General features: G+C 51.6%; 3 protein-coding genes across 3 annotated transcripts; 2 read left to right on the plus strand and 1 right to left on the minus strand.

The window, feature by feature from the left end:
* The first annotated feature begins 803 nt into the window (after positions 1-803).
* Positions 804-1774, plus strand: LOC139684089 (olfactory receptor 14J1-like). The gene is made up of 2 exons (XM_071579691.1): positions 804-987; positions 1020-1774. Exons 1-2 carry the CDS (start codon positions 804-806, stop codon positions 1772-1774), a joined length of 939 nt encoding a protein of 312 aa, XP_071435792.1.
* A 3712-nt stretch (positions 1775-5486) lies between these two features.
* On the minus strand, positions 5487-8998 carry LOC139684027 (olfactory receptor 14J1-like). The gene is made up of 2 exons (XM_071579637.1): positions 8854-8998; positions 5487-6863 (listed from the first exon to the last, which is right to left on the minus strand). Exon 2 carries the CDS (start codon positions 6838-6840, stop codon positions 5875-5877), a length of 966 nt encoding a protein of 321 aa, XP_071435738.1. The 5' UTR covers positions 6841-6863; positions 8854-8998; the 3' UTR covers positions 5487-5874.
* Positions 8999-14488: 5490 nt separating this feature from the next.
* Positions 14489-15771, plus strand: LOC139684091 (olfactory receptor 14A16-like). The gene is made up of 2 exons (XM_071579692.1): positions 14489-15400; positions 15757-15771. The coding sequence occupies exons 1-2, from the start codon at positions 14489-14491 to the stop codon at positions 15769-15771; spliced, it is 927 nt and encodes a 308-aa protein (XP_071435793.1).
* The last annotated feature ends 2124 nt before the right edge of the window (positions 15772-17895 follow it).

Below are 17895 nucleotides of genomic sequence, written 5' to 3' on the forward strand. Positions count from 1 at the left end.
CTGAGCTGCCCTCCTGGATACAAATCTCTCCTACAGCATATTTGTGCTACCAGAATTCCCCATGGAGAAGCACAGAGATGTTATAACTGAGGAAACACTGTTGGGTTTGTCAAATGAACTGTGTCTTTGGCAGAATTGATTCTTCCCCAAAGACCTTAAGAAAGGCTGAGACATTCAGTGATCCCTCTGCTCTCAGCAGGGTCTGGTTTCTTCTCAGGGTAACATGGAGGAGGTGATTGTCCTCTGATCCCCAAAGGTGCAACCACAGGGCAGTGGGGAAGAAGACTGTCCAGTTCTTTACCTTGCCCTGAGCTACAGGAATCCCTTTACCTCCCAGACCTGGCTGTGGCTCATTCTGTGTGCAGCAGAAATGCTGGGGATTTCTGACCTCAGAGAAGCAGGCATGGAAAGTGGCCAGGAAAAGTATTCCCTAAATCCCCTTCCTGCCATCCCTGTCCTTTAGAACTGAGAGTGTAGATGCTAATAAGTTTTCTGCATTAGGAATGATTCCATCTGACAAATCCAGAATATGCCACATGTCCCCAAACGCACCGCAGTGGGGCAGGGATGGCTTCTCCAGAGCCCACACACACAGGCCTGGCTGCTCTTGGCACACTCAGACAGCCAAAAGGGAGCTCAAGTCAGGGACTGAGATGAGGGTTTTCCTCAGAGAAGGAACAAGGGTGGTTGAGACAAAGGGGGACAGTCTACAGGAAATGGCACCAGTTTAGCTCGAAGCAGCCTGTCCTGACTTGTCCCTGTCTTTTTCTCCATCAACAGGTCCCCATGCCCAGAGGCAGCAAATGTCCAACAGCAGCTCCATCAGCCACTTCCTCCTCCTGCCATTGGCAGACATGCGGCAGCTGCAGCTCCTGCACTTCTGGCTCTTCCTGGGCATCTCCCTGGCTGCCCTCCTGGGCAACGGCCTCATCATCAGCGCCGTAGCCTCTGACCACCACCTGCACACCCCCATGCACTTCTTCCTGCTCAACCTACCCCCATGCACTTCTTCCTGCTCAACCTGTCCCTCACAGACCTGGGCTGCATCTGCACCACTGTCCCCAAAGCCATGCACAACTCCCTCTGGGACACCAGGACCATCTCCTATAAGGGATGTGCTGCACAGGTCTTTTTTTTTCTCTCCTTCATCGTAACAGAGTATTCCCTCCTCACCATCATGTGCTACGACCGCTACGTTGCCATCTGCAAACCCCTGCACTACGGGACCCTCCTGGGCAGCAGAGCCTGTGCCCACATGGCAGCAGCTGCCTGGGCCAGTGGGTTTCTCACTGCTCTGCTGCACACAGCCAATACATTTTCCCTGCCCCTGTGCCATGGCAATGCCCTGGGCCAGTTCTTCTGTGAAATCCCCCAGATTCTCAAGCTCTCCTGCTCATATTCTGATCTTAGGAAACTTGGTCTTCTTGTGCTTAATTCCTGTTTAGGATTTGCTTGTTTTGTTTATATTGTTTTCTCCTATGTGCAGATCTTCAGGGCTGTGCTGAGGATCCCCTCTGAGCAGGGAAGGCACAAAGCCTTTTCCACGTGCCTCCCTCACCTGGCTGTGGTCTCCCTGTTTATCAGCACATCATTTTTTGCCTACCTGAAGCCTCCTTCCATCTCCTCCCTATCCCTTGATCTTGTGGTGGCAGTTCTATATTCAGTGGTACCTCCAGCCATGAACCCCCTCATCTACAGCCTGAGAAACAAGGAACTTAAGGATGCCCTTTGGAAACTAATGATTGGACACAATTCAGAAGCAAAAACTGCCTGATTTCATGTGCAAAACACTCATAGAGGAACTCACTATACACTCAACACGCCTTCTCAGGTTTTTGGTGGTGATTATGTGGGTTTTTTTGCTTTTTTTTCCTGCTGCTGAAGTGGTGTGCAATGTAATTCTACTTTTGATCCCCATTTTTCCATAAATTCTCTATCCTTAATATTTGATCTGGAGACTGGGTAAATGAGGGAATGTTCTCTTTGCATATTTAAGAAAAATAAAAGTTACTTGTGTAGTTTGTTTTTCCGAGTTCCTTCCTCTGAGACCACAGCAAGGCCAATGGCAGTTCCTGTTTGCAGAGAGAGTCCCAGCACAGCAGCATTGCCAGGGAGCAGCAGAGCTTTGTCACATCCTGCTGTGTGTCTGTTCTGGGATCACAGGCAGGGACAGGCCATGGACACTTGAGGGACACAGCTGGGCTCCAAAACAGCAGTTACATGAGGAAAGGGGTTCTCCTGAGGGCAGAGCAGGAAGGCTTTGGACTTCTTCCAAAGTAACTTTCAATAACATGTCCAAGGAAACAGACTCTAAAGAGGCTCCTTGTGTTGCTTGTTGTCCATGGGACTCAGTGTGATGAGATCAGTGTCCTAGCACGGCCTTCAAGGATCTTAGTGCTGCTTTAGGGTTTGCTGTTTGTTGCCAGTGACAAGGACATGGTGAATGATCTGTGATTAATCCTCGAGGGACTCTACAACTTGTGACAGACCTGGCTTCTATTGAAGAGACTTGGGAGGGGCCAGGAGAACTCAGGGGACCTGCAGAGACAGTTTGTGCCAAGGAGTCAGCAAGAAATGCAGCGCAGTGAGAACAGGCCTTTCAGGTGTGGGGTCACCCAGAGATGATATTCTACATCTGAGTGTGAACTGGCAAAGGGGAGCTCTGCAACCCCACAGACCATGACAGGCACTGGAAAAGGAGTCTGATGAGGGCTTCATGTTCTGGTCAGTGAAGGTTCATAGATTAGATCCAGTGCAGCCCCCAGACCCATCTCCCAGCACTGGCACAAGGCAGGACCCCTCTGAGCACCCTCTGTGGCCACACAAGAGCTGGTGTGGCAGGTGGTCAGTGGCAGGGACCACCATCAGCTGGCTCTGCCTCCCAGCTTGACCAGCACAGCCCAGCAGAGTCCCCCCATGGCCCTGGGCACCACAGCCCCCGTGCCCTGCAGAGCAGCACCCCCAGCTCAGGGGCTGTGGGGAGCACGGGGAGGGGCTGCAGGAATGGCTGGTCAGGCCAGCACAGACGTGTTTCCCTGGGGAATGGCTCTGTGGGGAGATGGGAAGTGCCAGGAGAAGAGCAGGACAGCCTGTGTGTGCAGAGGAGACATGGAAAGAGGCTGCCCTGTCCCTGGGGCAGCAGGAGCTGCCTGAGGAGCCTTTGGGGCTGAGTCTTTCCTGCTGTCCTGGAGAGCAGGGCTGGCCTTGGGGCTGCAGGAGCTGCCTGAGCTGAAGATCTCCTGAGCATTCCACACACAGGGTCACTGCCCCTGACCTCCATTTCCTCCATTTCTTGCTTCAGGGCAAACATGACTGGGCTGCTCTGCTGGGCTGGGGCAGGGGCAGGGAGATGGGGGGACCAGGGAGGGGCTGGACTGGGAAGGGCCAGGGCAAGGAAAATCCCAGTGTTGATCTGAAGTTTGTGAGTGTGCAGGGTGGGGGCTCTGCAGGGCTGAGGTGCCTCCAGCCCCTGGCAGTGGTAGTAGGAGTTCAAGGAGACCCTTTTTACTTTTCTCCCTGTTTATAAATTAATAGCAGCAATCTCTAATTGATATTGTTCTCAAGCACCAGGAAGGGTCTCCTTGTCTGCTCGTTCTCTCCATGGTCTCTTTTCAGTGATGGTATCCTAACCAGAAAAGCCCCTGACAATAATTTACTTTTAAATTTTCAAGTCTTCTGTGGTTAATTAAACAGATCTCAGAAGCATATTCAAAGTGAATATCTTATTTTAAAATAAAAAAGAGCAAAAATATCTTTTGTGGTCTGTTTATTTTTTCCTATTTATACATTAATATCAGCAATTCCTAATTGATATTGATCCTTAGAACCTCCTAATGCAGTCTGAATTGATATGAAAATCAAGATCCTTTTTGTCTGACAGTCAATCAGACTTTATCCCTACTCCCCACCCCACCATTCCCTCATCAGACCCCTGGGACTGAAAGCAGCCTTCTGCAAATCTGAGTTTCCTCCAGCAAAGGCTGGACCTGCAGGTTTCAGCTCCTTGGCACCAACTCCCACCTGCTTTACTGAAGGAAGAGCTGCATGAGACACAGAGGGATGTTCATTTATTGTCAGCAAACAAAACCAAAAGAAGGCACAGCTCAGTAGAAAACACAACTCATTGCTCTGCTCTGTATAAAGTCCACATTGCCTCCACTGAAGTCCACTTTCTGCAGTAGGTAGTCTTAGACCAATGGCAAACATGTTCTGTGTGAAGCACAGATCCCAAGGTCCCCCCAAACACTCCCTGCCCCAGATTCTGTCCATATTTGCTTTTGCACACAGCCAGTCACACACTGAGGTCACAAGATCCCTCGATCCACAGAGGGAGGAAAAGAGAGAAAGTGAACAAAATGGTCTATAGTGCAGAGCTAAATATGCACTTATCCCAAATATTCTGGAGTTACAGGAACTTTCTCAAATATCCTTTGCAACACCTGTTCAGTGGGGAAAAATCTATTTTGATGAACAGGCCCAGGGAGTGGTGGGGAATGGAGTTACATCCAATGGTGTACCCAGGGCTCAGTATTGGGGTCAGTTCAGTTAAACATCTTCATCAGTGATCTGGACGAGGGCATTGAGGGCACCCTCAGTCAATTCGCAGATGACACCAAGTCGGTAGGATTGCTGACCTGCTGGAGGGGCAGGAAGGCTCTGCAGAGGAGTCTGGACAGTCTGGACTGATGGGCCCAGGCCAGCTGGATGAGGTTCAACAAGGTCAAGTGATGGGTCCTGGCCTGGGGTCACAACCATCTTAGATTCTTGGCCATGCTCTGCAACTGATCCCCACAGCCTGTCCTGTGTCCTTTATCCCTCCATTTCCACGGATTCTGTGAGACAAGGGAGCTCTGTGCTCTGGGTATGGAATGAGGTGCCACTGGAGTGGGAATCAAAATTCCTCAGGTTTGTGTTCTTTGGGGTCCAGGAACTGGTGAGATTTAGAGCCACAGAAAGTTTTTCTTCATGGTCAAGACACAAAAATTAAACATGATACAATTGCTAAATACCACAGCTGCTTCCTCAGCTTTCCTCAGCCTCAGCAACCTGGATGACCCACGTCCTTGCTGTGCTGGTCACACAGCCCAGGGTGCTCCTGGCCTCCCTTGCTGCCAGGGCACACGGCTGCCTCCTGCCCAGCTCCTGCCCACCCACAGCTGCCTTACAGGGCTGCTCCCAGCCAGGCAGCTCCCAGCCTGTGCCATGGCCAGGGGAGGCCCCTGCAGGGGCACACACTGCCATTTGTCCCTCTGGCATTGCAGGAGGTTCCTGCCAAGATGGGCTCTCCTCCTCCCTCAAGCTTTCCCTGAGCACAGAGGCCTGAGAGACCTTTCCAGTAAAGACTCAGGCAGAGAAGCCATGGAGTCCCTCAGCACCACAGCAGTGTCTGCTGGAATTAAATCCCCCTCCCCATCCCACAGCAGCCCAGCATTTCCCTCCTTCAGCCTTGGTCTCCAGTACAGCCACTGAGGCTCTTTTGGCTCTTGACTTTTCCTGCAGCCACCAACTCCAGGGGAGCTTTGCCTTTCCCACAGTCCCACGTGCACAGCTCAGGCCATGCCCAGGAATTCCTTGTCTGTGCCTGGCCTTGCTCCCACCCCCTGGCAGTGGCTCTGTGGCCTCTTTGTGCCCCACTGCCCCTCAGCTGATCCCACAGCCCCCTGTGCAGCCCCAGCCCAGGTCAGGAGCATCCAGGGTGGGGAACAGCCCCTATGATGGGATGCCCAGGGCAGTCCTTGGGCTTGGTCACACACAACGGAGAGGATAAATAAGGGAAAAGAATGAATAATGACATTTTTTGAATAACATAAAATCAGGAGGAGGAAAAAAAGCAAAATTATAAATGAGAACAGCCTTGGCCTCTCATGACATACACTATGAGCCATTGGCAAAGCAAAGCAGGGAGTCTCTGGCTGCTGCAAAGCATCCAGTCATCATTTTCCTCACAGCATCCTTGAGCTCCTGGTTCCTCAAGCTGTAGATGAGGGGGTTCAATGTTGGAGGTACCACTGAGTAGAGAACTGACACCACCAGATCCAGGGATGGGAAAGAGACAGAAAGAGGCTTCAGGTGGGCAAATAAGACAGTGGTGACAAACAGGGAGACCACAACCAGGTGAGGGAGGCACGTGGAAAAGGCTTTGTGCCGTCCCTGCTCAGAGGGGATCCTCAGCACAGCTCTGAAGATCTGCACATAGGAGAAAACTATGAAAATGAAACAACCCAGAAATAGAAAAGCACTAACCACAATGAGCCCAAGTTCCCTGAGGTAGGAGTTTGAGCAGGAGAGCTTGAGGGTCTGGGGGATTTCACAGAAGAACTGGCCCAGGGCATTGCCTTGGCACAGGGGCAAGGAAAATATATTGGCTGTGTGCAGCAGACCATAGAGAAACACAGTGGCCCAGGCAGCTGCTGCCATGTGGGCACAAGCTCTGCTGCCCAGGAGGGTCCCGTAGTGCAGGGGTTTGCAGATGGCAACGTAGCGGTCGTAGCACATGATGGTGAGGAGAAAAAACTCTGCTGTGATGAAGAAGACGAAAAAAAAAAGCTGTGCAGCACATCCCATGTAGGAGATGGTCCTGGTGCCCCAGAGGGAGTTGTGCATGGCTTTGGGGACAGTGGTGCAGATGGAGCCCAGGTCTGTGAGGGACAGGTTGAGCAGGAAGAAGTGCATGGGGGTGTGCAGGTGGTGGTTACAGGCTATGGTGCTGATGATGAGGCCGTTGCCCAGGAGGGCAGCCAGGGAGATGCCCAGAAAGATCCACACATGCAGGAGCTGCAGCTGCCTCGTGTCTGCCAATGGCAGGAGGAGGAAGTGGCTGATGGAGCTGCTGTTGGACATTTGCTGTCTCTGGGTACTGGCACCTGTCCAAGCAGAAAAAGCAGTAAGTAGTTACTGTAGATGTCTCTGAAAAAAAACCTATGCCTGTCCTCATGTAAACCCTTTAAATCACCTCTTCTCATTCTCAAGAATTCTTTGGGTGGTCATTTTAGAACTTCTGGAGAGGCCTGGCTCAGAAAGCTCTAAGGAATATCGAGCTCTGCTGATTTTCTGCAGGAATCAGTTGTACTCTACAACAGCAGATAAATAAATAGGAACTGGGAGTGATGTTTTTTTAAACTCATTCATGGCACTAAACAGCTTCTCAGCCTTGTCACTCACAGTTCAAACGACTGCACAGCACAGCTGTGGACTCATAGTTGTTTTTTGTTTCCTTCCAGTTGCTCCACCACAGGGAGTGGAGTTTTTAAGGCACAAATCCTTTGCATTTATACTCGTGTCTAAGAGAAACCTGGCAGGTCCTGTGAATCAAAGGGATCGTCCATTCCTGCAGTGTGGGGCAGACAGTGTGTCCATCAGCCCTGCTCTCAGCTGCCCAAGGCTGTCACCTCTTTGACCTGCAGGGCAAAGGCACTCAAGTGTTCTCATGAGGAGAAGCTGCACACTGCTGAGAGCTGGTGACTTCAGTTTGCAAGTGCACATCTCCAAACTCCTCATCCTGTCTCATCCTACCCAAGGCAGATCTCAGCTCTCCCCTCCCAGCCAGGGGCACAGAGGGCTCATTGCAGCTGCCTGCACACACCTTGCAGCCCCACTGCCATGGCCTCGGTGCTGAGGGGCTGTGGGGAACACAGAGCTGCAATGGCACAGCTGTGCCCTTCAGGAAGGCAGCCTGCAGCACAGCAGGATCATCCAGGGAAAGAGCTGAATGTCCCAGAGGTGTTACATCCTCAATGGAGAGTCCTGTAGACCCATTGCCTGGAGCTCCCACCTGAGCTGGGAACAAAGGCAGCATGAAGAGGAGGAGAAATGGGGAAATTGTGCCCCACTCCTCTGGAGACCCTACAGGGACAAGCAGATGGGCAAAGGGAGTTTCCCCTCATCAGGGCTCTGTGTGTCAATAGATGCCCCTGACCCCATGGCCTTTGAGGTAGAGGCTCTCCTGGCTATTGGAGGAGATCAGGGGCTTCTTCTGGGAAAAAATCAGCAGAGTAGGAGATGGCCAGAGCTGCCCTAACTGCCCTGCCACGGCATTTCAGCAGCAACTCCCTCTCACTCCCTGCCCAGGGCTCTGCTCCCTGGAGCTGTCCCTGCCAGTAGCTGCTTCCCTGTGCCCAGGGCTGTGCCCTGGCAGTGCTCCCAAAGCCCATCCCGGCCCTGGGTGCTCAGCTCTGCCCTGTAGAGCCCTCCCAGCACAGGGCAATGCCCAGAGGCAGTTCTGGCTGTGCTGGGGTTTGGAAGAAGCTCAGAAATTCATGAGAAATGGAATCTCAGTGCCCTCATATGAGAAGAAAAATAAATTGCCATCTCCATCTCCCCCCCAGACCACAAAGAGTGGAAAACTCAAAGCACAGACTCTCCCTTCAGGTTAATGCTGCCTTGATGTCTTTATTAAAGTAACCTTGGGTGATCTGGAGCTGTGAGCAGCTCTGACCCCACTGCACCCATTCACCTGCAGAAGGACCCTGCCCTGACAGGTGTCACACCTTCAGCCAGATCTTATCCCTGGAGCACCCTGGGAGATCCCCAGGAAGGCTGAGAGTGCCCCTGGCAGCAGCAGAGCCCCTGCCCTGACACTCAGTCCCCTGAATGAAGGGACCCTGCTTGGACAGAGAAGCCCTGGGCACCCCTGGCTGAGCACCCACCTTCCCACCCTTGTGCCATCCCCAGAAGAAAGATTTCATGCTCTGTCTCTCTGATGATGGCACAGGTTGTCCTTGCTCTGGAGCATGTTCTCCTCCACAAAAAGGAACCCTGAGAGCCATCCTGCCAAATGTGAGCTGCAGCAACATGTGTGAGCTCTGGGAGAGCCCTCCAGCACACTCCTGTATCGCCCTGAACCCAGAGACTTACTGTGTTAAGGACTCTTCAGGTGATTCCATCAGTGAACTCTCAGCATTCTGACACTCCACAAAGCCTCTCATCAGTGTCTTACTTCTCTCCTCTGCCCTGGGTGTCTGCAGGCAGTGCCCTGAGCCCTGCTGGGCTGTGCACAGGAGCTGCTCCTGGGCAGAGCTGTCTCTCTGTAGCACTGCCCGCTTGCCAGGAGCTTTCTGTGTGCCAGGAGCCCGGCCCAGCTCAGCAGCACAGCAACAGCCCCTGGGGGGAATTTCGTGCTTAATCCCTGAACACCAGGCCCTGAGTGGAACTTGAGAAAACCTCTCAAGAATAGAAAGTTTTCTTCCAACTGCAAAGTTTCTTGTAGATTTAATGGGTCCCACTGAGGGACACAATGGAGAAAATGTCCCCAGAATTCAGTTAGAGCAGAAAACTGGAGGTAGTGATGGAAGGTGGGACAGGCAAAGTAAAGTTGGCTCTGATGTTGAATAAACCCAGATGTGTTTAACTAATTGAGAGGTCTAAGCCTTGACCTTGTAAAGGAAATATCACAGCCATGCCACCCAGCCCCTGGGAAGGCAGATCCTGTTCCTCCCTCATTCCTCAGGGCTCTTTGTGGGGCACTGGGATGTGGGGATGTGGAGATGTGAAATGCCAGGGGCAGGATGATGGGGTGGCATCTCCCAGGCTGCTGAACAGGGACAAGGAGTCATCCAGCTGGTGGCCGGTCACCAGTGGTGTTCCCCAGGGGTCAGTGTTGGGTCCAGTCCTGTTTTACATCTTTATTGATGATTTAGATGAGGGTATTGAGTCAATCATCAGCAAATTTGCTGATGACACCAAGTTGGGAGGGAGTGTCGACCTGCTGGAAGGCAGGAGGGCTCTGCAGAGGGATCTGGAGAGACTTGAGAGATGGGCTGATTCCAATGGGATGAAGTTCAACAAGGCCAAGTGCCGGGTCCTGCCCTTTGGCCACAACAACCCCCTGCAGCGCTCCAGGCTGGGCACAGAGTGGCTGGAGAGCAGCCAGGCAGAGGGACCTTGGGGGACTGAGTGACAGGAAGCTCAACATGAGCCAACAGTGTGCCCAGGGGACCAAGAAGGCCAATGGGATCCTGTTTAGGAGCAAAACTAGCGTGGCCAGTAAGACCAGGGAAGTGACCCTTCCCCTGGACTCTGCATTGGTGAGGCCACACCTTGAGTGTTGTGTTCAGTTCTGGGCCCCTCAGTTCAGGAAAGATCTTGAGGGGCTGGTGTGGGTGTACAGAAGAGCAACAAGGCTGGAGAAGGGACTGGAGCACAAGTCCTGTGAGGAGAGGCTGAGGGAGCTCAGGTTGTTTAGCCTGGAGAAGAGGAGGCTCAGAGGTGACCTCAGGTGGCCAGGTGGGGGTTGGTCTCTTCTCCCAGGCACTCAGCAGTAGGACAAGGGGGCACGATGGGCTCAAGCTCTGCCAGCAGAAATTTAAATTGGAGATGAGAAAAAAAGTCTTTATAGAGAGAGTGCTCAGGCATTGGTATGGGCTGCCCAGAGAGGGGGTTGATTCACCATCCCTGCAGATTTTTCAAGTGAGATTGGACATGACACTGAGTGCCATGGTCTAGTAAAGGGACTGGAGTTGGACCAAGGGTTGGACCTGATGATCTCGGAGGTCTTTTCCAACCCAATCAAATCTATGATTCTATGGTTAATGAGGGCCAGGGGCTGCAAGGGTCACTTGTCTCCTCATGCCATCAGGGGCACACACAGCAGCCATGGCCAAAGGCCTGCACAAGTTGGCTCTGGCAGGGCCTTTCAGCTTCTGCACATCCCTGTCTCCTCTCCAGCCCAGGCTGTCCTACAGTGTCCAAGCCCTGCCCCTTTCCCTGCAGGCTGTTGTCATCCCCCTGACTGCCCCACCTGGCTGGCACCTTCCTGCACTGACATCTCTCCCTCCTCCCTGGCTCTTCCATAAAGCCTTGGGCTGATCCAGGCTCCTTCTGGGGGATGTGTTTCACCACAGCTCTGACCTTGGAAAGAAATTCCTTTCTCCTTGTTTCCAGTCTGCACCTCCTCCATTGCCCTTGGTGACCTTATTTCTTTCTCATTCTATTTCCAACTGCAAAGGGAAAAAAAAGCTCCACCATCTCTGAAACCACCATTGTGTCACTGCTGAACCTCATGGAATGAAGGGTCCATTTTGGCTCTGTGGGGCCTCATGGAATGAAAAGAAACCTGAGATACTGTGGAAATTCATGGAATCAGGGGACCATAGTGACATTGGGCAAGCCCATGGAACCAAAGGTGTCTTGAGACTTTGTGGAATCTCATTGTGTCACAGAAAATATGGAAGGCTTAGACAAAGGTTATTAGAGAAGGCACCTCATTGAGCTATGAGGTGCAGAAAGGACCCCATTGCTTTCTAAACCCTTCTTAGAGAGGAGCCTGAGTGTGACAGGGTCCAATATTAGCCTCAGGTGTACTCTGTGGTTAAAATTTAGGGAATTATAGAGATGTGATTGAATCACTTCTCCTGCAGGTTTTAATGATGGCATATCAGATGTACTTATATCTAATGTATTATTTATTATGATAAATGGACAGAGAAAGAAACAGATAAGTGAACAGATTAAAGATCTAAATCAGAAATATTTACTACACTGTGGAAAAGCTAAAAACCTCCTAGTATACTATATTATAGCCTAAAATAGTGCAGTGCACTGTATCAAAAGCATCATTTTCAAGCAGTTGTATCAAAGCCAGCAAAAAAGAAACAATCATTCAGCAGGGATTGTTGTAATTTACCACACAGATAAAGAGGGCAGATCTCTGTCCTTTCCTTAACCCCTGGGCAGTGACCATGAAGAACCCTCCTTCTTCATGGGAGAAGCTCCACACACTTCAAGGCAGTCTGTGGAAGGATGTGCCATATGAGAGTTGGGCTGGGATTTAAAGTTACACAGTGAGGGATTGCAGGTCCTGTATTTCCAGGCCAGTGAGCAGCTTATCTGTCAGCTCCTGTTTCAAAAAGCAGGATGTGTATTTGCAGTTTGGTGAACCAGGCTGGTTTTAGCAGAATTCAACACCAAACCAGCACCTTGGTGCCAGCAGTAACTCAGCACAGAGAGCCTGCACTGTTTGCATTCTCTGAGCAGATTCTGGGCCTGATCAGGGTACAACATCCCGTCACTGTCCATAAGGCTCTGCAGAGCCACAGTGGCACCTTGATGCCATGAGGTTCCAAAATGTCCTGGGGTTGATCTGGTTCCAGGAGGCCCCACAAAAGACAAAGGCCCCTTGGTTGAATGAGATTCTGAAAAGTCTCAGTGTTCCCTGTGCTGCAGAGAGACAGCTCTGACCTGGAGCAGCTGCTGTGCACAGCCCAGCAGGGCTCAGGGCACTGCCTGCAGACACCCAGGGCACAGGAGAGCAGTGAGAGGGAAGTTAAGCACAGTTTGGAAGAAGACAGAGGAGAGCTTGCTTATATCTTACTAGAGGAGAAATTATCACTCTGAAACAGTCAAACTTTAAGGAGGATAAACTTCAGTTCCTGGAGGGATCTCCTAAACTGGCACATCCTGCAGCTTTTAGGACCTTTCTGGAGGACTCTCCCAGTTCCTCCAGTGCAGAGGAGGTGACCACACAGCAGAGCTGGGTTTGCCTCCTGCACCATCCGAGGGACAGAGCAAGGCAATCCCTGTTCCCATTGTGTGCTGCAGGTCTGTGAAGGTGGGTGTGCAGCCAGGGGGGCCCAGGGCTGTGGTGCAGAGCAGGGTCCTGCAGTCCAGGGTGCTGTGCTGGGGCAGGGACTCTGCTGCCTGCCAGGGGCAGCTCTCAGCCAGCCCGGGGAGCTGCTCACAGGTCTGGGGAGAAGCTGTGGGAGGAAGGAGCAGCCCTGAGCAGGGCAGGGTCCTGCTGCTGAGAGGGTGTTGTGTGGGTCAGGGCTGCTCACAGCTCCAGATCCACCTGGGAATGGCTCTGGATGACACTTTCTGAGAAGATGGTAAATCAGGGATTATTGTAATAAGGTGCTTTCCTGAGTGTGTTTTCAGTTTACTCCTTGGAGCAGGGTGAGATTGTTGGGGGATGAGAGAAGCACAATAGGAGGTGTAATCACAGAATCACAGAATCTTCTGGATTGGAAGGGACACACAAGGACCATCCACACATTGTCTGAACATGTACTGAGACTGCTGATGTGTAACTCTGAGTCAGTCTGTCTTCTGGGATCCTCCTGAAGTGCCTCAGCTATGGACAGCACCAGGATCACCTTTCCTGGGCCCATCAGGGTTGTTGTGACCTGCCCTTTCCCACCTGCAAAGAGAACATGCCCCAGGCAGTGCCCTGCAGACAGGCAGGTTTCTGTAGGGTTGGGGTGAGTGCACAGAGGGTGGGATGGGACTGGGAGTGCTGAGAGGGAAAAGGCACCTGCCAGGAGGAAAATGTCCAGGCAGCAGGGATATGATCAGGGAATGAAGGGGAGCTAAAAGGAGAACTGCTGTGGGAAGGAGGGCACTGTTGGTGTCTGTGAGGTGGCACAGCTGGGTCAGGGTAACACTGTCCTCAGTGCCTGCTCTCTCTGCCCTGGTGTCTCAGAGAGAGAACCACAATATTTTCCTTTGTTTCTCTACAATTCTGATCTTGTTCTTATTGTCTTGTTCTCTCAGTGAGGCTCTGGGATTTGCAGCACCTGAGTCAGGCACTGCCCTCGTGATTCCTGTCATGCAGGTGTGTCCTTGCAATGGAATGTTCAACCTTTTCCTTGGCCCTCTTGGCTGCAGGCAAATCAGTGTGTGTGACAGGGGAATGAGCTGACTCTCCCTTAATGAGCCACCATCCCCAGGGCACTCAGGGATCTCCTTGTCCTGTCCTTCCAAGCCCTGAGCTGCCCTCCTGCATGCAAATCTCTCCTATAGCACACTGGTGTTACCTGAATGCCCCATGGAGAAGCACAGAGATGTTACAACTGAGGAAATGCTGTTGGGTTTGTCAAATGAACTCTGTGTGTCTCTGACAGAAGTCAATCTTCATCAGAGACCTTCAGAAGGACTGAGACATTTAGTGATCCCTCTGCTCTCAGCACATTCTGGTTTCTTCTCAGGGTACATGGAAGGGTGATTGTCCTCTGATCCCCAAAGGTGCAAACACAGGGCCATTTGGAGTGAGCCTGTCCAGCCACTCACCTTGCCCTGAGCCACAGGAATCCCTTTGCCTCCCACACCTCTCAGTGGCTCAGGCCGAGTGCAGCAGAAAGGCTGGGAATGTCTGACCTCAGAGAACCAGGTATGGAATGTGGGTAGGAAAAACAGTCCTTTAAAATTGGAAGTGCAGATGCCAACAAGCCTTTCTGCATTAGGAGTGATTGCATTGAAAAATCCTGACTGTTCAAGCCAGTCCTTCTGCCACATGAACACAAACCCACTGTAGTGGGGCAGAGATGGCTCCTCCAGGCCCAACACACACAGGCCTGACAGCTCATGGCACACCCAGACAGTGCAAGGGGAGCTCAAATCAGAAACCTGGATGAAGGATTTTCCCAGAGAAGGAAGAAGGGTAGATGAGTCCAAGTGAGACAGTCTACGGGAAATGGCACCATTTTAGCTCAAAGCAGCCTGTCCTGAGTTGTCCCTGTCTTTTTCTCCATCAACAGGTCCCCATACCCAGAGGCAGCAAATGTCCAACAGCAGCTCCATCAGCCACTTCCTCCTCCTGCCATTGGCAGACACGCGGCAGCTGCAGCTCCTGCTCTTGTGGCTCTTCCTGGGCATCTTCCTGGCTGCCCTCCTGGGCAACGGCCTCATCATCAGCGCCGTAGCCTCTGACCACCACCTGCACACCCCCATGCACTTCTTCCTGCTCAACCTGTCCCTCACAGACCTGGGCTCCATCTGCACCACTGTCCCCAAAGCCATGCACAACTCCCTCTGGGACACCAGGGACATCTCCTACATGGGATGTGCTGCTCAAATCTTTCTGCTTCTCTTCTTCTTGGGAACAGAATTCTCTCTCCTCACCATCATGTGCTACGACCGCTACGTTGCCATCTGCAAACCCCTGCACTACGGGACCCTCCTGGGCAGCAGAGCTTGTGCCCACATGGCAGCAGCTGCCTGGGCCAGTGCCTGTCTCTATGCTCTGGTGCACACAGTCAATACCTTTTCCCTGCCCCTGTGCCATGGCAATGCCCTGGGCCAGTTCTTCTGTGAAATCCCCCACATCCTCAAGCTCTCCTGCTCACACTCTGACCTCAGGGAACTTGGTCTCATTGCTGTTAGTTCTTTTCTATTATTGGGATGTTTCATTTTCATAGTTTTCTCCTATGTGCAGATCTTCAGGGCTGTGCTGAGGATCCCCTATGAGCAGGGACAGCACAAAACCTTTTCCATGTGCCTCCCTCACCTGGCTGTGGTCTCCCTGTTTCTCAGCACTGTCTTCTTTGCCTATTTGAAGCCTCCTTCTATCTTTTCCCCATCCCTGGACCTGGTGGTGTCAGTTCTGTACACAATGGTGCCTCCAATACTGAACCCTCTCATCTACAGCCTGAGGAATCAGGAGCTCAAGGATGCTGTGAGGAAAATGATTGTTGTGAGATTGCTTGCAAAAAGTTAATTTCTGAGCAATCCAAACTGCTTCAGCTCTGTGAAAATCATGCTGATACTTCAGCCTACAAGGACACACACCTGCTGTTTGTCCGGTAGGCGACGGTCACTCCTTGCAAGTGTTTTCATGAGAACGTCTCAACTGCCTTCCTGATCTCTGGACATGGACCTCAAAACATCGGGATGAGATAATACAAACACTGGACTTGTGAGAGATGGGCTTTTAACCAATTAGAAGTTCTAGGGTGTTGGGGTGAGACCTTTTCAGCCAATAAGATGCACCTCTAACCCCATATAAACCGTGTGCTGTGTGAAATAAAATGTCTTCACTTTGAATCTCAGAGATTCGTGCTGTGAAGTCCTTTCTCTCTGTGAAAGTTTGTTTACTTTAAAGGATGACTGGATGCTTTTCAGCTGCCAAAACCTCCCTGCTTTGCTCTGTCAATGGCTTATAGTGTATGTCATGAGAGACCAAGTCTGTCCTCATTTATAACTGTTTTTTCCTCTTCTGATGTTACTGTTTTCAATGAAATGTCATTATTAAATTCATTTTTCTACTTAGACACCCATCTTCTGTCACCAAGCCGGAGGACTGCCCTGGGCATCCTACCAGAGGGGCCATTCCCCACCCTGGTTGCCCTTGCCCTGGGCTGGGGCTGCACAGGGGGCTGTGGCACCATCTGATGGGCCGTGGGACACAAAGGGGCCATGGAGCCACTGCCAGGAGGTGACAGCAAGGCCAGGCATAAACAAGGAATTTCTGTCTCCAGTAAAGCTGCACCCTGACCTTTGGGAATCCTGTCACCCACAGTCATCATTTCCTTCTTGTCCCAGACACCTTTATGGCCCTGACATACTGCACCACTTCTGTATTCTTGCTCCAGTGCTGGAACTCTCCTGCAGTGACACCATGTCACTGCTGCTCTTTGTGTTCCAAGCCTGATTTTCTGATCCAGCCCTCCCCTTCCTGATCACACTGGCAACCTGTGTGTGCTTCAGAGCTGCCATCCTGGGGCAGCTCCTGCCCAGCACAGGCAGCCACAAGGTCTCTCCACCTGCCCCTCTCACCTCAACAGTGCCACTGTTTTCTGCAGCACCCTCAGCCTTGCCCAGCACAGCCCTGCTGAGAGAGTCTGACACAGCCCTTGTTCTACATCATCCTCAGCACCTGCTCACCCCTCTCACCTACAGCCTGATGGCCAGAAACATTCCGGGCAGGAAGGCACCAGGGAAAGTGCTCTGGGCAGCCATGGAGTGCACAGAGGGTGGTGTTCCTGTAGGAAGAAATCCCTGCTGCCTCCCTTCTGAATGGCCCCAAGGAGCTGGACAGGCCTGTGTTGTGTTGTGGGCACTAAACTGGAACTGTGGGATATGGAAAAGGCCTTTGGTTTCAGGGATATTGAGGAGGGTGGGCAGTGTCATTGTGAGTCCTCTCTCAAACACCTTGGGAAGGCCAGAGCCATCATAGAGATTCCTGGGGACTTGGGAAAAGCAGAGATGGAACCAGTTTGCAAACAGGGCAGGGAGGAGGACTGAGAGAGTTCCAGACTGGTCAGGCTCAGCAGAGAAGGGGATATGGCAAGTCCTCTGCAGCCATCTCCAGGTTTTGGAAGGACAAGGGAGGGATTGCAGAACCCATGTGGTATGAAAAAAAGGGGGTGTTGTGTGCCAAGACTTTAGCAAGAGCTTTGACATGGTCTTCTATGGTGTCCTTATGGCCAGATTGGTGAGAGCTGGAGTGAAGAAGTGGAACCTGTGGTGGGTGGGAATTTGGCTGAACAAAGAGTGTCAAATAAAATCAACAGAAAAAATTCCAGTTGGCAGAAACATCCTGGTGAGATCTCCCAGTGATCAGCCCTTGAATACCACTGTAGAACATCTTTATTATCTCTCTATACAATGGGACCAAATGCTTGTTCAAGTCCTTTGTGGTTGATGCCACCTTTCAGGGAGGCCTTGAGCAACCTGTCTGGAATTAAAGACAAATATTGTGATGGAAAATCCTATAAAATTAATTCACTCCCCTTTTATTCCCCACCAGTACAGAGAGACAAAATAAGAGGAGGTATTAAGTGAAAAAGTAGCAGTTTAGTGAGAAGAAATACAGCAGCAAAGACAACAATATCAAGAGTTCAAAGCAACAAGAGAGAGAGAAATCACTTTGTCTCTCTGCCCTCAACTCCCTTTTATCTATAGATGGTTATCAACATGTGCTTCCCATTCCCCTTTTCCCCTGGGGGAACCAGATAAAAAAATAAAACCATGGGAGAGAGGGGGCAAAGCAAAATCTGGAAAGTATCTCATCCAAGACAAGTTCTGCTGCCAAAGCAAACGCTGACTCCAGAGGGGCCCAAGGAGCAGCCACGACTCCGGTCCATGTGGCGGTGGGGGGGAGGCAGCGAGTCTGCTGATCCCTTGGAGTTCTAGGATCACACTGGCCCCTTGGCTCCTGAGGTTCTGAAATGCCTCAGGGTTCCTTTG

Source organism: Pithys albifrons, chromosome 31, assembly GCF_047495875.1.
Source record: "Pithys albifrons albifrons isolate INPA30051 chromosome 31, PitAlb_v1, whole genome shotgun sequence".
Classification (NCBI taxonomy): domain Eukaryota; kingdom Metazoa; phylum Chordata; class Aves; order Passeriformes; family Thamnophilidae; genus Pithys; species Pithys albifrons.

Bases quoted from the DNA above. Each gene is read 5' to 3' on its own strand.
- LOC139684089 (XM_071579691.1), top strand. From the start codon at position 804: ATGTCCAACAGCAGCTCCATCAGCCACTTCCTCCTCCTGCCATTGGCA. The intron at 988-1,019 runs TCAACCTACCCC...TCTTCCTGCTCA, and splicing joins CCCCATGCACTTCTTCCTGC to ACCTGTCCCTCACAGACCTG.
- LOC139684027 (XM_071579637.1), bottom strand. From the start codon at position 6,840: ATGTCCAACAGCAGCTCCATCAGCCACTTCCTCCTCCTGCCATTGGCA.
- LOC139684091 (XM_071579692.1), top strand. From the start codon at position 14,489: ATGTCCAACAGCAGCTCCATCAGCCACTTCCTCCTCCTGCCATTGGCA.